The 19554-nt window shown below is 45.5% G+C and overlaps 1 protein-coding gene across 2 annotated transcripts in view; it reads left to right on the top strand.

Moving 5' to 3' along the window:
* The window catches only part of CARD19 (caspase recruitment domain family member 19), an 83903-nt gene that overhangs the window by 27440 nt on the left and 36909 nt on the right, over positions 1-19554 (top strand). Inside the window, exon 1 of one of the 2 annotated variants that reach the window (XM_089681843.1) lies at positions 12888-12995. The exons of the other annotated variant lie outside the window; for it this stretch is intronic. Coding sequence (XP_089537969.1) covers positions 12989-12995 — 7 coding nt within the window. The 5' untranslated portion in view covers positions 12888-12988. Of the gene's footprint in view, positions 1-12887; positions 12996-19554 lie in introns of those variants that run through there. 2 annotated transcript variants of the gene reach the window in all.

Below are 19554 nucleotides of genomic sequence, written 5' to 3'. Positions count from 1 at the left end.
AGGGACCCATGAGAGACTCTGGACCTGGCAGCAGCAGGAGGAGGTGGTATATAGGGGCCCATGGCAGATTAGGGGCCTGGCAGCAGCTATGTGAGGCCCGTAATCTGCCTGCACCCTATGTCAAAAAATTTAACACACCAGCAGTGTGAAGAGACCTGAAAGTGGCACATGGCAGCAGAGTGTGGCGATGGAGACAGCAGCAATGGGAGGCCGTACAGGGACCCATGAGAGACTCTGGACCTGGCAGCAGCAGGAGGAGGTGGTATATAGGGGCCCATGGCAGATTAGGGGCCTGGCAGCAGCTATGTGAGGCCCGTAATCTGCCTGCACCCTATGTCAAAAAATGTAACACACCAGCAGTGTGAAGAGACCTGAAAGTGGCACATGGCAGCAGAGTGTGGCGATGGAGACAGCAGCAATGGGAGGCCGTACAGGGACCCATGAGAGACTCTGGACCTGGCAGCAGCAGGAGGAGGCGGTATATAGGGGCCCATGGCAGATTAGGGGCCTGGCAGCAGCTATGTGAGGCCCGTTATCTTGCAGCACCCTATGTCAAAAAATTTAACACACCAGCAGTGTGAAGAGACCTGAAAGTGGCACATGGCAGCAGAGTGTGGCGATGGAGACAGCAGCAATGGGAGGCCGTACAGGGACCCATGAGAGACTCTGGACCTGGCAGCAGCATGAGGAGGCGGTATATTGGGGACCATGGCAGATTAGGGGCCTGGCAGCAGCTATGTGAGGCCCGTTATCTTGCAGCACCCTATGTCAAAAAATTTTACACACCAGCAGTGTGAAGAGACCTGAAAGTGGCACATGGCAGCAGAGTGTGGCGATGGAGACAGCAGCAATGGGAGGCCGTACAGGGACCCATGAGAGACTCTGGACCTGGCAGCAGCAGGAGGAGGTGGTATATAGGGGCCCATGGCAGATTAGGGGCCTGGCAGCAGCTATGTGAGGCCCGTAATCTGCCTGCACCCTATGTCAAAAAATTTAACACACCAGCAGTGTGAAGAGACCTGAAAGTGGCACATGGCAGCAGAGTGTGGCGATGGAGACAGCAGCAATGGGAGGCCGTACAGGGACCCATGAGAGACTCTGGACCTGGCAGCAGCAGGAGGAGGCGGTATATAGGGGCCTATGGCAGATTAGGGGCCTGGCAGCAGCTATAGGAGGCCCGTAATCTGCCAGCACCCTATGTCAAAAAATTCAACACACCAGCAGTGTGAGGAGACCTGAAAGTGGCACATGTTTGAGGCATGATTCATGGCGGATTTAGTCAGTTGTGTCAGGAACTGGTGGTTTGAAATCCAGACTAATCCACGCCTGATTCATTTTCACAAACGTGAGTCTCTCCACACTTTGGGTGGACAGTCGTGTCCTCCGCGGAGTTACAATACCTCCTGCCGCACTAAACACGCGCTCCGATGCCACGCTACTGGCCGGGCATGACAGCCTTTCAAGGGCAAATTCAGCTAGTTGGGGCCAAAGGTCAAGTTTCGTTGCCCAGTAGTCAAGGGGATTGTCTACCTCGGTTGGCAGGGTGCTGTCCAAGTAGGCCCAAGCCTGTTGTTTGAGCTCCTGCTCCAGGTCCACCTGATGCTGCTGCTGCTGCTGCGGCTGGTTAGTAGTTTCCTCACTGCGCTGGTGAAGAAAGCTACTCATCATCGACTGCAGACTGAGGCAGCCGCTGCTGGTGGAGCTGCCACTGCTCCTACCACCCCACCCCTCCCCTGCTGCCATGCCAGCGGAACGCGAGCGCACAGGGCCCACAGTGTCTGAGGATGGACGTTGGCGCACAAAGGCAGAGACCAACTGACTACATAGGTGGTTTTTATAGTACGTAATTTTGGCCTCCCTCTCAGCAGGTGTGAAAAAGGCCACCATTTTGGACCGGTAGCGAGGGTCCAACAAGGTGGACAGCCAAAAGTCATCCCTCTGTCTGATGGTTATTATTCGGCTGTCGCTACGCAAGCAACCGAGCATGCTATGGGCCATTTGTGCCAAGGAATGCGAGGGACTCCCTGCCTCCATCTCCACAGCATACTGCCACGGTGCGTCTGGGTCCTCTGTCTCCTCCTCCTCCTCCTCTACCAGATGCTCCTGCTCCTCCACTCCTGTCCGCTGAGTGGAAAAACCACCCATTTCACTCAATAATTCCTGAGCACAAATGTCCTCCTCTACCTCCTCCTCTTCTTCCTGTCCTGCCCCCACAGGGGTCATGTGGCGTTGAGATCTGTGCGCCACGTCTACCGCACCCTGACCAGCCATTGTTAACAGCATTTGTTCCAGGACGTGCAACAGAGGAATGACGTCGTTCATCCCATAGTCCTGCCGACTCACGAATAGCGTGGCCTCCTCAAAGGGCCTGAGCAAGCGGCAGGTGTCACGCATGAGCTGCCAATGGCTGACATCTAAGTTACACAGGGGAGTACCTTTATCCGCTTGTAACATCAGGAAATCGGTGATGGCCTTTCGCTGCTCGTAAAGGCGGTCTAACATGTGTAGGGTTGAATTCCACCTTGTTGCAACGTCGCAGATCAGGCGATGCTGTGGAATTCCGTTCTGCCGCTGCAGCTCAATGAGGGTGTTCTTTGCGGTGTAGGAATGGCTGAAATGCATGCACAGTTTACGTGACATTTTAAGGATGTCTTGCAGTGGGATGGTGGATTTTAGGAACCGCTTGACAACCAGATTGAACACGTGAGCCATGCATGGCGCATGGCACAACCTTCCTTGACGCAGAGCAGACACCATGTTCTTTCCGTTGTCAGTCAACATGGTTCCGATTTTTAGTTTGCGCGGAGACAGCCATCTGTCGATTTCTCTGTTCATTACACTCAGCAGTTCCTCCCCTGTGTGACTACGTTCGCCAAGGCATACCAGGTGCAGCACAGCGTGACACCGTTGCGCCCTGCACATGTGATATGCCGGTCGGGTAATGGGACTTGGCACGGGGGTGGCGGCTGAGGACACGGCGGAAAAAGAGGTGGTAGAGGCGGACATGCTTGCTGGACCAAGGACGTGCAAACGTGGAGGCAAAAGCGTCGTGACCTGTCCAAGTTGCTGGTGCGGCTGTGCCGGCACCACGTTCACCCAGTGGGCCGTAAATGACATGTACTGTCCCTGACCGTAGTTACAGCTCCACACGTCGGCGCTGCCGTGCACTTTGGCAGAGACCGACATGCTCAAAGACTGGCCCACCATCTCTTCTACATGTGAATGCAGGGCTGGCACTGCCTTTTGGGCAAAGAAATGACGGCTTGGCACTCTCCACCGCGGCGCGGCACAAGCCATCATTTCTCGGAAAGGTGCTGAGTCCACCAGTTGGAAAGGGAGGGACTGCAGCACCAGCAACTTGGACAGGAGGACGTTCAGCTTTTGCACCGTCGGGTGCGTGCTCGCAAACTGTTGTCTCTTGGATACGGATTCCAAGAAAGACTGTTGACGGAATCCGAGAAGAGGAGTAGCAGGAGAAGGAGCATCTGAACGAGCGGAAGATGCCAATGAGCGACAACTCCCCTCAGCAGAGGTGTTGGAGCCTTGACTGGCTGATAGAGGGCGATTGACGACGTCGGGTGACGGAGCAAGTAACGGAGCGGGTGATGGAGCGGGGGCTGGGGCAGGCAGAACCGCCGTATGTTTATCACGGTTTTCCCAGGCCACCGAATGGTGACGCTGCATATGCTGACGCAACGCTGTAGTCCCAACATGGGCCCCCTGGCCACGCTTGCATTTCTGGCCACATAGTCGACATACGGCTACGTTTACTTCCTCGGGCGGCTTGAGGAAAAATTGCCACACCACCGAGTAGGAAACTTTGCCCCCGCTACTCTTCACTGGCTGACTGCTACTTCCTCCGTGCGCACCGGCACCACTACTGGCCGTGGTGGTAGGCTGCAGTGGAGCTGGTGCTCTACTCCGTGGACGTTTGGCTCCACTGACACTGATGCGACCCTGCTGCTGTCTCCTGGGCAACCCACCGACTGTTTTGCTCGCTGCCAAGCTGCCACCCTCTTCTCCTGATGATGCGGAAGAAATTGCCTGATGACGACGAGGCTGCCAAGTGCGATCAACCTCCTCATCATCAAGTAGGGTCTCCGCCTCACTACTAGCCCCCTCGGCTGCGTCTGGGTCAGGAGACAGACCTGTCTCTAGACCGGCTACCGAGCCACTCTCCTCGCCAGTACTTGTTCGCTTGGCTGCTGAAAAGGCCGATGTCTCCCCCCGTTCCTGACCGCCCTCTGTTAGCTCTTCCTCACTGTACAGTGGGGCTGAGCCCACAGCATGCGATACTTCGCTTGGTGAGGGAACAGCAAAGGACAGGGGCAGGTAGAGGACACGTGATTTCAGTGGGCTTGGTCCCGGGCCATGCCAACTAACGGTTGTGTCTGACGTACCCACCGACCGTTGGCTGTAGGTGTCAGAGGTGACCTGGGAAGAGGAAGACGACCGAGCCAACCAATCAATGACGGCAGGGTTGTCGGTGGAGACACGACCGCTGGATGACACCGGGAGCACTGGCCTCTGGCTGCGAATACTGCTGCCTCGACCCCTTCCTCTGCTGCCACGTCTGCTCGCTCCTAAAACATTGCCTCCTCTGCCACTCCTCTGCATGTTGTCTGACATACTATTTAATTCAACGATTAGGTGTCCCTGAGTAACAATTCTCTGGCACTCAGTAACAATTCTGTCTGTCCCTGAGTATGAATTCTGTGGCCCTGAGTAACAATTGTGTGTCTGTGCAAGTAACAATTCTGTGTCTGTGCAAGTAACAATTTTGTGTCTGTGAGAGTAACAATTCTCTGGCACTCAGTAACAATTCTGTCTGTCCCTGAGTAACAATTCTCTGGCACTCAGTAACAATTCTGTCTGTCCCTGAGTAACAATTCTGTCTGTCCCTGAGTATGAATTCTGTGGCCCTGAGTAAGAATTCTCTGGCACTCAGTAACAATTCTGTCTGTCCCTGAGTATGAATTCTGTGGCCCTGAGTAACAATTGTGTGTCTGTGCAAGTAACAATTCTGTGTCTGTGCAAGTAACAATTTTGTGTCTGTGAGAGTAACAATTCTCTGGCACTCAGTAACAATTCTGTCTGTCCCTGAGTAACAATTCTCTGGCACTCAGTAACAATTCTGTCTGTCCCTGAGTATGAATTCTGTGGCCCTGAGTAACAATTCTGTCTCTGTGCGAGTAACAATTCTGTGTCTGTGCAAGTAACAATTTTGTGTCTGTGAGAGTAACAATTCTCTGGCACTCAGTAACAATTCTGTCTGTCCCTGAGTAACAATTCTCTGGCACTCAGTAACAATTCTGTCTGTCCCTGAGTAACAATTCTCTGGCACTCAGTAACAATTCTGTCTGTCCCTGAGTAACAATTCTCTGGCACTCAGTAACAATTGTGTGTCTGTGCAAGTAACAATTCTGTGTCTGTGCAAGTAACAATTTTGTGTCTGTGAGAGTAACAATTCTCTGGCACTCAGTAACAATTCTGTCTGTCCCTGAGTAACAATTCTCTGGCACTCAGTAACAATTCTGTCTGTCCCTGAGTATGAATTCTGTGGCCCTGAGTAACAATTCTGTCTCTGTGCGAGTAACAATTCTGTGTCTGTGCAAGTAACAATTTTGTGTCTGTGAGAGTAACAATTCTCTGGCACTCAGTAACAATTCTGTCTGTCCCTGAGTAACAATTCTCTGGCACTCAGTAACAATTCTGTCTGTCCCTGAGTAACAATTCTCTGGCACTCAGTAACAATTCTGTCTGTCCCTGAGTAACAATTCTCTGGCACTCAGTAACAATTGTGTGTCTGTGCAAGTAACAATTCTGTGTCTGTGCAAGTAACAATTTTGTGTCTGTGAGAGTAACAATTCTCTGGCACTCAGTAACAATTCTGTCTGTCCCTGAGTAACAATTCTCTGGCACTCAGTAACAATTCTGTCTGTCCCTGAGTATGAATTCTGTGGCCCTGAGTAACAATTCTGTCTCTGTGCGAGTAACAATTCTGTGTCTGTGCAAGTAACAATTTTGTGTCTGTGAGAGTAACAATTCTCTGGCACTCAGTAACAATTCTGTCTGTCCCTGAGTAACAATTCTCTGGCACTCAGTAACAATTCTGTCTGTCCCTGAGTAACAATTCTCTGGCACTCAGTAACAATTCTGTCTGTCCCTGAGTAACAATTCTCTGGCACTCAGTAACAATTGTGTGTCTGTGCAAGTAACAATTCTGTGTCTGTGCAAGTAACAATTTTGTGTCTGTGAGAGTAACAATTCTCTGGCACTCAGTAACAATTCTGTCTGTCCCTGAGTAACAATTCTCTGGCACTCAGTAACAATTCTGTCTGTCCCTGAGTATGAATTCTGTGGCCCTGAGTAACAATTCTGTCTCTGTGCGAGTAACAATTCTGTGTCTGTGCAAGTAACAATTTTGTGTCTGTGAGAGTAACAATTCTCTGGCACTCAGTAACAATTCTGTCTGTCCCTGAGTAACAATTCTATGGCACTCAGTAACAATTCTGTCTTCCCTGAGTAACAATTCTCTGGCACTCAGTAACAATTCTGTCTGTCCCTGAGTATGAATTCTGTGGCCCTGAGTAACAATTCTGTCTCTGTGCGAGTAACAATTCTGTGTCTGTGCAAGTAACAATTTTGTGTCTGTGAGAGTAACAATTCTCTGGCACTCAGTAACAATTCTGTCTGTCCCTGAGTAACAATTCTCTGGCACTCAGTAACAATTCTGTCTGTCCCTGAGTAACAATTCTCTGGCACTCAGTAACAATTGTGTGTCTGTGCAAGTAACAATTCTGTGTCTGTGCAAGTAACAATTTTGTGTCTGTGAGAGTAACAATTCTCTGGCACTCAGTAACAATTCTGTCTGTCCCTGAGTAACAATTCTCTGGCACTCAGTAACAATTCTGTCTGTCCCTGAGTATGAATTCTGTGGCCCTGAGTAACAATTCTGTCTCTGTGCGAGTAACAATTCTGTGTCTGTGCAAGTAACAATTTTGTGTCTGTGAGAGTAACAATTCTCTGGCACTCAGTAACAATTCTGTCTGTCCCTGAGTAACAATTCTCTGGCACTCAGTAACAATTCTGTCTGTCCCTGAGTAACAATTCTCTGGCACTCAGTAACAATTCTGTCTGTCCCTGAGTAACAATTCTCTGGCACTCAGTAACAATTGTGTGTCTGTGCAAGTAACAATTCTGTGTCTGTGCAAGTAACAATTTTGTGTCTGTGAGAGTAACAATTCTCTGGCACTCAGTAACAATTCTGTCTGTCCCTGAGTAACAATTCTCTGGCACTCAGTAACAATTCTGTCTGTCCCTGAGTATGAATTCTGTGGCCCTGAGTAACAATTGTGTGTCTGTGCAAGTAACAATTCTGTGTCTGTGCAAGTAACAATTTTGTGTCTGTGAGAGTAACAATTCTCTGGCACTCAGTAACAATTCTGTCTGTCCCTGAGTAACAATTCTCTGGCACTCAGTAACAATTCTGTCTGTCCCTGAGTAACAATTCTGTCTGTCCCTGAGTATGAATTCTGTGGACCTGAGTAAGAATTCTCTGGCACTCAGTAACAATTCTGTCTGTCCCTGAGTATGAATTCTGTGGCCCTGAGTAACAATTGTGTGTCTGTGCAAGTAACAATTCTGTGTCTGTGCAAGTAACAATTTTGTGTCTGTGAGAGTAACAATTCTCTGGCACTCAGTAACAATTCTGTCTGTCCCTGAGTAACAATTCTCTGGCACTCAGTAACAATTCTGTCTGTCCCTGAGTAACAATTCTCTGGCACTCAGTAACAATTCTGTCTGTCCCTGAGTAACAATTCTGTCTGTCCCTGAGAATGAATTCTGTGGCCCTGAGTAAGAATTCTCTGGCACTCAGTAACAATTCTGTCTGTCCCTGAGTAACAATTCTCTGGCACTCAGTAACAATTCTGTCTGTCCCTGAGTAAAAATTCTGTGGCCCTAATAACGTTTCTGTGGCCCTAAGTAACAATTCTCTGGCACTGAGTAACAATTCTGTCTGTCCCTGAGTATGAATTCTGTGGCCCTAACTAGCGTTTCTTTGTCCCTAAAGAACGATTCTGTGGCCCTCATTAACAAGTCTGTGTCCCTGAGTAATGGTTCTCTGTCCCTAAGTAACTTCTCTCTGTCCCCAAGTATTGTTTCTGTGGCCCTAACTCTGTCCCTGTCCCTAGTACAGAGCGGTCTGCCTCTGTTCAATGACTGCAGGCAAATGAAGATTTCCAAAATGGCCGCTATATATACCTCGACCATTACACAGTGCTGGCTGGCTGGCTGCTGATTGGCTGATGCGATCACATGTCGTTGAGGAATGCATTATGGGGCAGCGCGCCTTGTCTGCGCGCCTTCCCCGACATCCCCGCTCCGTCGCCGCACATGTCAGCCGCCATTTTCGGAAAAATTTCGATTCGCGCGTCCGAATTAGGCTGTTTTTCGGATTCGGCACGAATCGAAATTTTTCCGAAATTCGACTCGAATTCCACTTCGGATACTTCGATTCGCTCATCTCTAGTAGTGATCAGTATTTTTCTTTTTTTTTTTTTACAAATTACGATTGTCTGTAGCAGTGAATGTTTCTGCTATAGGCAAGCATTTATCTGAATGAAATAAATTAATTCAGTGTCTTTTGTTGAGATTAGCTGTGATTGGCCACAGCTAACCACATGACACTAATGGGCTGTGATTGGCCCACTCTGCACCATGTGATCACTGATACAGCTAGCAACAATTGTATACAATGGATGGCATGAAATGATTGGACACAGCCGATGACAGATCTCGCCGCAGCATGGCTCCGCAGGTGTGTGCGATCGACAAATGTCCCACTCGGCTGTCATTTTGCTATTGGCCAGGTGGAAGCTGGTTAAAGTAGAATTATAGGTAAACTTTTTTATTTCATTTTCAGCAGAGTAAAGGAGGGTTATAACCCCTGTCAGATATTTTTTCTGCCATCTGTGTCCCATTGCGAAGATTTCCCTTCATTTCCTGTCCCATAGCCAAATAGAAAGTAAGAGGAAATCCCTTAAAATTAAAGTGGAGTTCCAATTGAATAAAAAAAAAAAAGTCAGCAGCTACAAAAACTGTAGCTGCTGACTTCTAAAATACAGACACTCACCTGTCCCTCAGTCCTCACCGGCCCTCTTCTCTCCCCGGTGCTAACATCTTCAGTGTGGGCACCCGGCTGGGACAGCTTGCAGCTTCACAGCCGGGTGCCCACTGTGCGTGTGTGAGTAGCTCTACTCCTTGTGAATGGTTCTGTAGACTTTTGGGACCTGTCACGTTTCCCAGAAGACTACGGGGAGGAAGGGGGGAGGACAACTTCCAATTGCCTAGGCGAACGCACCGGAAGTGGTACTTGTCAAATTCAGGTACCCGCTCCCCCCCCCCCCCCCACTTCTTTACGGGGAGCTGGGAGCAAGTTTCTCCACTTGTGTGTTCCCATTGGAACATTTCCCCTCTATTACGTTTCTGGGGACAACCCAAAATTTGGGATTTTCTTTTTACTTTCACTTCTGATTGTAATGGTAAACCGGACGAATAGAGAAAGTGGATCTTCCTAATGGGAAGACAGCAATAAAAACCTGGCAGAAACAAACACCGGTGTATCACTGAGAGCCCCAGGTTTCGATCGTTAGACTCCCGGGTCACATGATCACTGTGATAGCCTCTGATTGGCTATCACAGTGATCAGTCACTGTACAGCCCAGCCCCCTTGGGGGTTTTTTTCTCTCTATGAATGGAGGAGAGAGATACATTGTATCTCTCTAACTCCTGGCATAGAGGATAAAAAATGTTTGTTTTTAAAAAAAAAAAAAAAAAGGATAAATAAATATTAAACTATAAATAAAAAATACCTAGATCAAGGTTTTATCTAGTCCAGTGTCAGGGTAAGTGTTTGGGTCAAGGTCAGTGTCAAAGGTCCAAAGGTCAGGGTCAAATGTGAGGATTTTTTAAAATTTTTATTTTTATTAATTGGTATCTGTCAGTATCAGTGTCAGTGTGTTTTAGGTAAAAAACCCAAAATTATTATTATACAGTATTTCTAAAGCGCCAATAGTTCGCTCAGCGCTGTACATTACAAAGGGGGACAGAACATGTGACAGAACAATACCAATACAATGCAAAACATGAGGGGATCGAGGTCCCTTCTCTTTCGAGCTTACAATCTAGGAGGGAGGGGATAGTGGCACAGGAGGAGAAAGCTGTGGGGGATGGAGTGGTAGGAAGAGTGGAGGAATATGGCAAGTTAGCAGGGGGTGGGGTAGGATTCCCTGAAGAGGTGGGTTTTCAGGGTGCGCCTAAAGGAGAGGAGAGTAGGTGATAATCTGATGGGTTGGGGCAGAGAGTTCCAGAAGATAGGTGACACCTTGGAGAAGTCCCGGAAGCGGGCATGGGAGGAGGAGACCAGGGAACTAGAGAGAAGGAGGTCTTGTGAGGAGCGGAGTGTGCGTGCTGGGCGGTACTTGGATATTAGGTGATGTAGTTCGGGGCAGTATGGTGGACAACTTTGTACGTCAGTGTTAGGATTTTGAATTTGATCCGTTGCCCAAAATGAGCACTATTGTTTCTGGGCTGTACTACGGGTACAAACAACAAATAATATGGTATCGCTGTGATCGTCAAGAGCTGGAAAATTTCTTTGGGGTTGTTCTTTGGTGGTAGGTTATCGTAGTAACAAGAAACACACAGCTAAATTAAAAGAAATTATTTTTTTTTTACTATTTTGACCCAGTTTTCCTTTGACAATAAAAGAAAAAATCAGGAGATATACATTACCATTTACCACCAAATGAAAGCCCAATTTGTCCTGGAAAAAAATGCGATATAATCCACCTGGATGTACAAAGTAGTTGTAATGATATGTACGGTTTTACTAACACATGTCAAAATTGCAAAATTATGCGTAGGCGTTAAGATTTGTTTGACCCTTAGGCGTGAAGGGGTTAATAAACAGATAATTTAAAAAAAATGGCAGGGGTTCCAGTTCATCTCTCCTCTATTCAAAACTAAGGGCTCATGTACACGGGACGTTTGGAAAACTCTTCTGAATGATGGAAACTGACTGCTAGAAAATGTAGGTTAAAAAATGCCAGTTTAGCTGCGTTTGCATACCACGTTTATGCGCGTTTGCGTTTAGAATCGTTTTTAAAAGATAACCTCAGGAGATCTTTCCAAATGCCCAGAATGCACTGAAAAATAGTAAAAAATAACTATTTCAGACATTTTGAGAGAAATAGAGAGAGCAGAAGCAGAGAGAGCAGTATGTGTTGAGCTGACCTGTCTTTTCTGGTTGTATTCACTATGGATCCCATCATGAGCATAATGCGGCACGTTCTACCATTTCTTCCTTCACGCAAAACCTGGAACTGACTGCGCTGCTGTACTGGGTCCATTTGAATACATGGAAAACACTTTGCATGCATTTCTGATGATGAAAAAAGGCTCTGGACAGCATCTGGATATGGAACAGTTAAAAAATGCTTCTAAACGCAAACGCTTATAAAAGCGGTTAGCCACGTTTACACGCGTTTACAATCATTTGGCATTTGAAACGCTGATAAAATCTACTCCTGAACGCAGGTTTGGCGCGTTCAATAAAATGACTGTAAACTCAGCTGCCTGTAAACGACATAGTGTACATGGACACATAGGAAAACATTAGGGAGAGTTCAGGGACTGCTGAAAAAAATGCAGAAAAGCTCTTGAACGTCAGTTTATCAGCTGCAGTGTACATGAGCCCTAAAAAAAAAAAAAAAAAATTGCCTTTAGTTATACTATATATTCTGAACTTCTTACATGACTAATGCCAGCCATACATGGATCGAAATTCGACCGATTTTTCGTCCGAAAATCGGACCTAAGAATAATCGGCCAATTTTTGCTCTGTTCACACTTGACTTTATTTCTAACTCTTACCAAACGCCCCTATAGCGTTTGACAGGCATTTGTGAAGCGTTTTTAACGCTGCTCAAACACTCCCCAAATGCCCTAAGCGCGGTTTTGAGGTGATTGATAGGCGTTTGCCAAGCGTTAAAACCGCACCACAAACACCTATAATGAAGTTAAATGGTCTTAACGCTCCGCAATCGCGTCCGAACTGCACCACAAACGTCTGTCAGGCATTTACGGAGCGGCACCATAGACTTGAATGGGAGGCTTCAACTCCTCCTGACTCGACACGAGGCGTCCGTTTTGCCGCAACGTGACGCAACGCTGTTTCAGTGTGAACAGCACTGTGTGCTACCATGTGCAGAATTTTCATAGGCATTTGAGAAGCGTTAGAAACGCCTCCCAAACGCCTGTTGACCCTCGCTGACAAAGCTAGTGTGAACTAAGCCTTAGTGGGTTAATGACATGGGACGATTTTTGTGGTTCCTCCCCTTTTCGGCGATCGGGCATGTTGTAAAATTCGTGAAAAACGACCGACTTTCGACTCAATGATGGTCAAATCGTACAATAATTTTTCCGAAAAGAATATGCTCATGAGCCGTGACCTGGAAGGAACAGAAGTTTCGCCTGTTATATGGGGTGAGCTTTATGACTTGGTCAGCCGATTTTCAAAATCATTGATGGCACCATCGGATTACCAAGCGAACAATGTTTTCGATTTTCGGGCTAAAAATCGTTCGGAATTCGACCCATGTATGGCCTGCATTAGTGTCAAAGATGAAATCTATTGTAGAGTAGAATCAAGAAATTTTCAGGCAGCGAAGGAGTTAAAACTGGCAGAGTTTTGGAGGCTGTGGAAGGAAGTGGCTGCAGAAGCGTTTTGCCAGCAAGGATCCAGTTCCACCTTAAGGGGAGGAAGCTCTGGGTGTAACCTGAAGCTGGGTTGGGTTCCTTGCTGCTGTCATTGACGCCCATCAGAGCTATGGGAGGGCCAGCCAACCAGCCAGCCAAACAAGGAAGTCCTCCTCTATAGACTGCTTATCACTCATAGGAGGCTGCAGCCATTCCTAATTCCAGCATGACAGGTCAGTGACCACAGACCCTCTATCATGTATTGCTGTGCGTGGAGGTCATGTGACACGGTGACACGGGCTTGTCACTGCAGACAAGAGAAAGTGACTTTGGATAACTTTGTGCAGGCTGGTGTATGTCAGGAGTGCAGAGTACTGTCCATGTGTTCTATTCTCTGATATTACAAAGGATGCTGGCTAAGAAGATAATATTTGCTCGTTCTTTGTAAGCGGGGCAATCTGAGGACTCGAGTTCAGAATGCCAGCCTCTTCCTTTATGACTTGGGAACGTTTATTGGTCTCTTGCAGCACTTTGGAGGCAAAGTAAAAATCTGTTAGAATGTGTAGATCTCATTAACCTCCAGAAACCAATCAGATTTCACCTTTTAAAAGATATGTGTAGTCAGAGCAATGACAGGTACATTGTAATTGGTGGTTTTGCACATTGCTTTGTTTGTCAGATCATGGTTAGGGCTCATTCAGACAGGCGCTGAGACCCGTCCTCCATGCTAAGCCGCTGTGCATTCATCTACTTGGAGCTGACAGTCCATAGAAATGGGTGCAGGCGCAGCAAGAGCTTCTCAGCACAGCGGCTGGGTTTCATCGCCCATCTGATTGAACTTTTCATAGAGACAAATCTGAACCATTCCTAGCTGATTGTATTTAATTGCATTTTTTAAAAAAACATTTTTTTTTCTTTTTATGCTGAACTCACCACTGATCTTAGCCCCAGTTCATGCCAAATGCGACATTGAAATCATGCTGCTGCACTTGACTTGAAGTAGCGCAATTTCAAAGCCGTGGACCCAGTGTGATTTCATATGCAGCTTGGCTGACATCTGTGCGACTTCATGTACAGATGTCAATGCAAGTCACACCTGAAATTGTCAAAAATATTGCAGGAACTGTTTTCAAAATCAGTGCGGCTTTGACAGAATCTGAGTTGCACCGATTCGACCGGTTCTAATGCAGACAATTGGGTGCAACTTGCCATGCGATTTGGAACCATCAAATTGCATGTTGCACCTTTGTGAACTGGGGCTTATTCAGTATTTATTTGAAATCATCAAATCGCATGACAAGTTGCACCGGTGTGAACCAGGGCGTATTCTGTATTCAGAGATAGCCGCACAGTGGTACCCAGCAGGTTTGAGGTCTATACTACACAGGTAATTTAATGTACTTTACAATATCGTAAGGTTTGTATAGATTAGTGGTTGTCCACTTATGAGCTAAAGATGACCTGACATCACCAAAGGGGCACACATAATGTTCAGTATATGTAATGCTTGAGAGGGTTGTCAGAAACTGCAGACCTAATAGAGGAATTGAGGGTCAGAGAGTGGACATGCTACATTGTTGGCTGGGGATAGGCTGCAGAGAACAGAATATGTAGAGAAGAATGTGTACACCCAACATTTCATATTCCTGATACAATATATTGCCAAAAGTATTGGGCCTCCTGATTTTACACGCACATGAACTTTAATGGCATCCCAGTCTTAGTCCGTAGGGTTCAATATTGAGCTGACCCAACCTTTGCAGCTATAACAGCATCAACTCTTCTGGGAAGGCTGTCCAGGTTTAGGAGTGTGTCTATGGGGATGTTTGACCATTTTTCCAGAAGCTCATTTGTGATGTCGGACGAGAAAGCCAGTCTTCGCTCTTATTCATGCCAAAGGTGTTCTATCGGGTTGAGGTCAGGACTTTGTGCAGGCCGGTCAAGTTCCTCCACCCCAAACTCACTCATCAATGTCTTTATGGACCTTGCTTTGTGCACTGGTGTGCAGTCATGTTGGAACAGGAAGGGGCCATCCCCAAACTGTTCCCACAAAGTTGGGAGCATGAAATTGACCAAAATGTGTTGGTATGCTGATGCCTTAAGAGTTTCCTTCATTGGAACTAAGGGGCCAAGCCCAACCCCTGAAAAACAACTCCACACCATATTCTCCCCTCCACCAAACTTTACACTTGGCTTAATGCAGTCAGGCAAGTACTGTTCTCTTGGCAACCACCAAACCCAGACACTTCCATTGGATTGCCAGAGAATTGTGATTGGTCACTCCAGAGTACACATCTCCACTGCTCTAGAGTCCAGTGGCGATGTGCTTTACACCACTGCATCCAGCGCTTTACATTGCACTTCGGGATGTAAGGCTTGGATGCAGCTGCTCGGCCATGGAAACCATTCCATGAAGCTCTCTATGCACTGTTGTTGTGCTAATCTGAAGGCCACACAAAGTTTGGAGGTCTTTAGTTACTGACTTTGCAGACAGTTGGCGACTTCTGTGCACTGTGTGGTTCAGCATGCGCTGTCATTTCTACGTGGCCTACCACTTCATGGCTGAGTTGCTTTTGTTCCCAGTTGCTTCCACTTTGTTATAATACCACTAAAAGTTGGAATATTTAGTAGCAAGGAAATGTCTCAGATGGACTTATTACACAGGTGGCAACCTATCACGGTACCACGCTTGAATTCACTGAGCTCCTGAGGGCGACCCGTTCTTTCACAAATGTTTGTAGAAGCAGTCTGCATGCCTAGGTGCTTGATTGTATACACCTGTGGCCATGGAGGTGATTGGAGCACCTGCATCCAATGATTTGGATGGATGTCCCAATACTTTTGGCAATATAGTGTGCCTGCTGTACCATGTACTTGTATGAAAAAGTATCCTGTTCTCTTTGTATTGTTCACTTTGTGTCAAAAACATGTAGCAGAATACATTTTGGCCTAAATATGATTTTTAAAATTTTTTTACTGGACAAGTTTGTTAGCAAAAAGTCAAAAATACAGGGTTTTTTTAATTTCACAATTGTCAGTATTTTTTTTGTTTTACAGCGTTTGTTTATAGCGCAAAAAATAAAAAAATGCACAGGTGATCAAATACCACCAAAATAAGGCTCTATTTGTGAGAAAAAAAGGACGTAAATTTCATTTGGGTGCAGCGTTGCTTGACTGCTCAATTGTCAGTTAAATTAACGCAGCGCCGTATCGCAAAAAATGGCCTGGTCAGGAAGGGGCATAGATTCTCAGGAGTGCAAGTGGTTAAAATGTCAGGTATGCCTTAACATGGTACTCTGATGTGTGTAGTGTTGCCCCATTTCAACTGGTCCCCTACCCTTTTATGTTCTACTGATGGGCTCTTTACATAGGCAGCTAGGGAGGTGGTGAAAAAAAACAGGAGGCTGAGCCATGGGTTTTACCGCTCCACAGCCACCTAATTAATATTATACAGGATTTATATAGCGGCAAAAGTTTGCTCAGCGCTTTACAAAATAAAAGGAGACAATACAGCAACAATACAGTTCGATACAAGAGGGTTAGGGGGGCCCTGCTCCTTGGAGCTTGCAATGTAACCTAATCAAACTGTAACAATACAGGCGGACAGTGCTGTACACATGCTGCCGCTGTCATGAATTTCTTTGCGGCTGCAGCATTTTTAACTTGGGCTGCAGAGTTTGACAGGCAGTACGACTTCAGTGGGGCCACACCACAACCAAGAGCCAAACACTCAGCTCACATTTGCAGCATGATCCTGCAATGTAATATTGTCAATTGGCACCTAAAAACTGTTTAAAAAAAAAAAAGTATACAGGGGACAGCAGTAGCACCTCCTGAACACCTCTCAGCTGCTGGTCTACCACCCTATGAAAAGTGATCCACCATGGGATGCTTTTCAGAGGGTGGTAAGCTTGCCACAAAAGTGAAAGCAGCCTAAAGCAGGGTATAGGGCCTATACTATAGGCTGTGTCTACCAGCAGCAGAGGCTCTGGGGTAGACAATTGTTCTGTACATCTCTTTTCTTTGTATGCAGGAAGGTTTAGTGAAAACCAAGAGCGCACCATCAGAGATTTTAGACTAGAAAGAGCAAAGCCAGTAAGGACTAGTTTACGGTTTGATTTTAAAATAAACCTTTTTTATATATATAAAGAAAGACTCCATTGTTGTGTTCTGTTAGAAACAACCCCTCAGGCTATGGCACCATCTCAGATGTATGGAAATGTGAAAAGATGGATTGTGCTTGCTCTTTGAAGTGCCATATGGGATACATTTTGCAATATTTTATGGAAGATTTAATATCGCTTTCTTTTATTGATATACACTAATTCTAGGAAGTATCAGATCTGTGGCAGTAGCAGATCAGGATAGCAGGCGGTGATGTGCAGGTAAGAGCAGGCCTTTGCTGTACAGCAGAGGTGTCAAACTGGCAGCCCTCCAGCTGTTGCGAAACTACAAGTCCCATCATGCCTCTGCCTTTGAGAGTCATGCTTGTAACTGTCAATCTTGCAATACCTCATGGGACTTGTAGTTTGGCAACAGCTGGAGGGCCACCAGTTTGACACCCGTGCCCTAGACTGAGATGCTTACAGTCCTGTATGTCCTGGTGCCTGTGCAGTTCCTGGATGTGTTCACAAATTATACTTCTGCAGTCTTTTGTTACGTTAGGAGTTTATTATTATTATTATTATACAGGATTTATATAGCGCCAACAGTTTGCACAGCACTTTACAATATAAGGGAGACAGTACAATTACAATACTTTCCGTAGAGAAGGAATGTGAGGGCCCGGCTCGTGGAGCTTACAATCTAAAGTTTATCCATGTAGACATTTTTTTGAGAGGTCCACTTGAAGCAGGGTGGATAAAAATCAATGATTTTTTTTAAAAAATCAAAAAAATCTGATTTTTTTTAATTTAAATCGGATTTTTTTTTATTTAAATCGGATTTTTTTGAATAAAATGCTTTTTGAGGAAAATATATTACCATCCAAAGGTTATTCCATCATGAAATAAAGATTTGTTTAATTATGTAAAATAAGGCTGCATATGTTTAATTTTTTTGGTAAATACATTCCATGAATCCATTCACAATGTCATGCTCTTCCAGAGGTTTTTGTAAGATTATTGGGCAGTTTCTCTGCCTACAAGATATTATCACAGATGTTTGGTTTACTTTGCAGTTCTCAAAACTGAATTTGACTCAGCGGAGATCACATGCCTCTTCTTCACAGCAAAAATGTTATAACATGAACAATGAGTTAAGAAAAAGACCTTAATCCTAACTTCTACAAACCTATGAATACAGAATCAACCCCTTCAGTGCTAAGTTTCAAGAAGTTCAGTGAATAGAATAGAAACAATATTTTTCTGATTGTTTGGAGTGGAATAGATCTGCACAAGAAGAAAGTGAAACTAAGTGTGAGGAGGAAGGGGCTGACAGTCTAAGTTTCTTAAAATATATATATTTTGTTTAGCCAAATTAGTTAACAAACATGGATGTTTAAGCAAATAACATATGCTGGAATGTTATTGTTTCAGTTGAATAAATATATTTAGATTGTTATTAAGGTAATGATTATTTTTCTCCTTCCTAAGTACAACAGAAAAGTTGTCCAAATATGAATGATTAACCTATTAAACTGGGGATAAAAAAACTAATATGAAAAGTTATTCTAAAAATCTTCATCTACTTGCATATTAAAGTTATACCAGCAAGAATTAGTCTATGTAGAAAACTAGGATTTAAATCAAGCCTTACTGACTAGTGATTTAAATCGTGATTTAAATCAGTTTGATTTAAATCAAATCCACCCTGACTTGAAGGGCTTGTTCATGCGTGTGGCTACACTGCGGACCCTCTGAAAAGCGTTGCACCGCTCCTCTGAGAAGTGATTCACTGCCCCTCTTAAAAAGTGACTGGCCACCTAAACACATTTTAAATTTAGGTGGCCAGTAAGGGGAAGTAAAACCGCAACTCAACCACCTGCATATACCACCTCTCAGCTGCCTGTATGAAGTCCTGATGGATTCTCCTCAAAATGCAAGTCTATGGTCTTGCTGCAGAATCGTTAGATGAGTAGGTGCAGTGTGCACATCAAACGTTTACAAAGCAATTGTAAACCTTTCAACACGCATTGAGTGCATCATCGGAGCCTTTAAAGCACACGTCAGATCCAGTTTGGGGATGTTAAGCACAAATCATTACAGGCGTGGTAGTAGTGACATTAAACAAGATACATTTGTTTGAACTTGTTGAAAGCCTTCTAGTAGCGTGTTTAGTCACTGACATCACTCCCATTTAATTTGAGTTTAATACCCCAACCTGCAACTGACGTTTATTTTAAAGAAAGCTGCTTGGAGCATGCTGAAATTGTACCTGCGCATTGCAAGGGCCCATTCACACCGGCGGGCACAGGGTATGCTCTGTATAATGCGTGCCTGCTGGTGTGCGTTGTGCATGGGCGATTCTCTGCTTTGCAATGCATTGCACTGTTTGCCTTTTTTTAAGCTGTATGGAAATGTCACAAAATGTATTTATTATTTTAGGTACCTTTTTATAGTGCCTTTTTTTCTTTTCAATAGTTCTTACCTTTTAGATGTTTCTAAGGAGAAGGTGTCATGGCTGTCTGCAAGATTTATTTATTTATTACAGGTGCTTGCATAGTGCCATCAATTTATTCAGCTCTTTACATATATATTGTATATTCACATCAGACCCTCAAGGGGTGTACAATCTAAGGTCCCTAACTCACATTTATACATACACATACTAGGGCCAATTTAGACAGGATCC

The sequence above is a fragment of the Staurois parvus genome, unplaced genomic scaffold (genome assembly GCF_062004578.1).
Source record: "Staurois parvus isolate SC_StPar_1 unplaced genomic scaffold, SC_StPar_1.0 ptg000282l, whole genome shotgun sequence".
Lineage (NCBI taxonomy): Eukaryota > Metazoa > Chordata > Amphibia > Anura > Ranidae > Staurois > Staurois parvus.
Note: the sequence above shows the minus strand (reverse complement) of the source record. Positions and strands in the feature narration are given on the sequence as shown.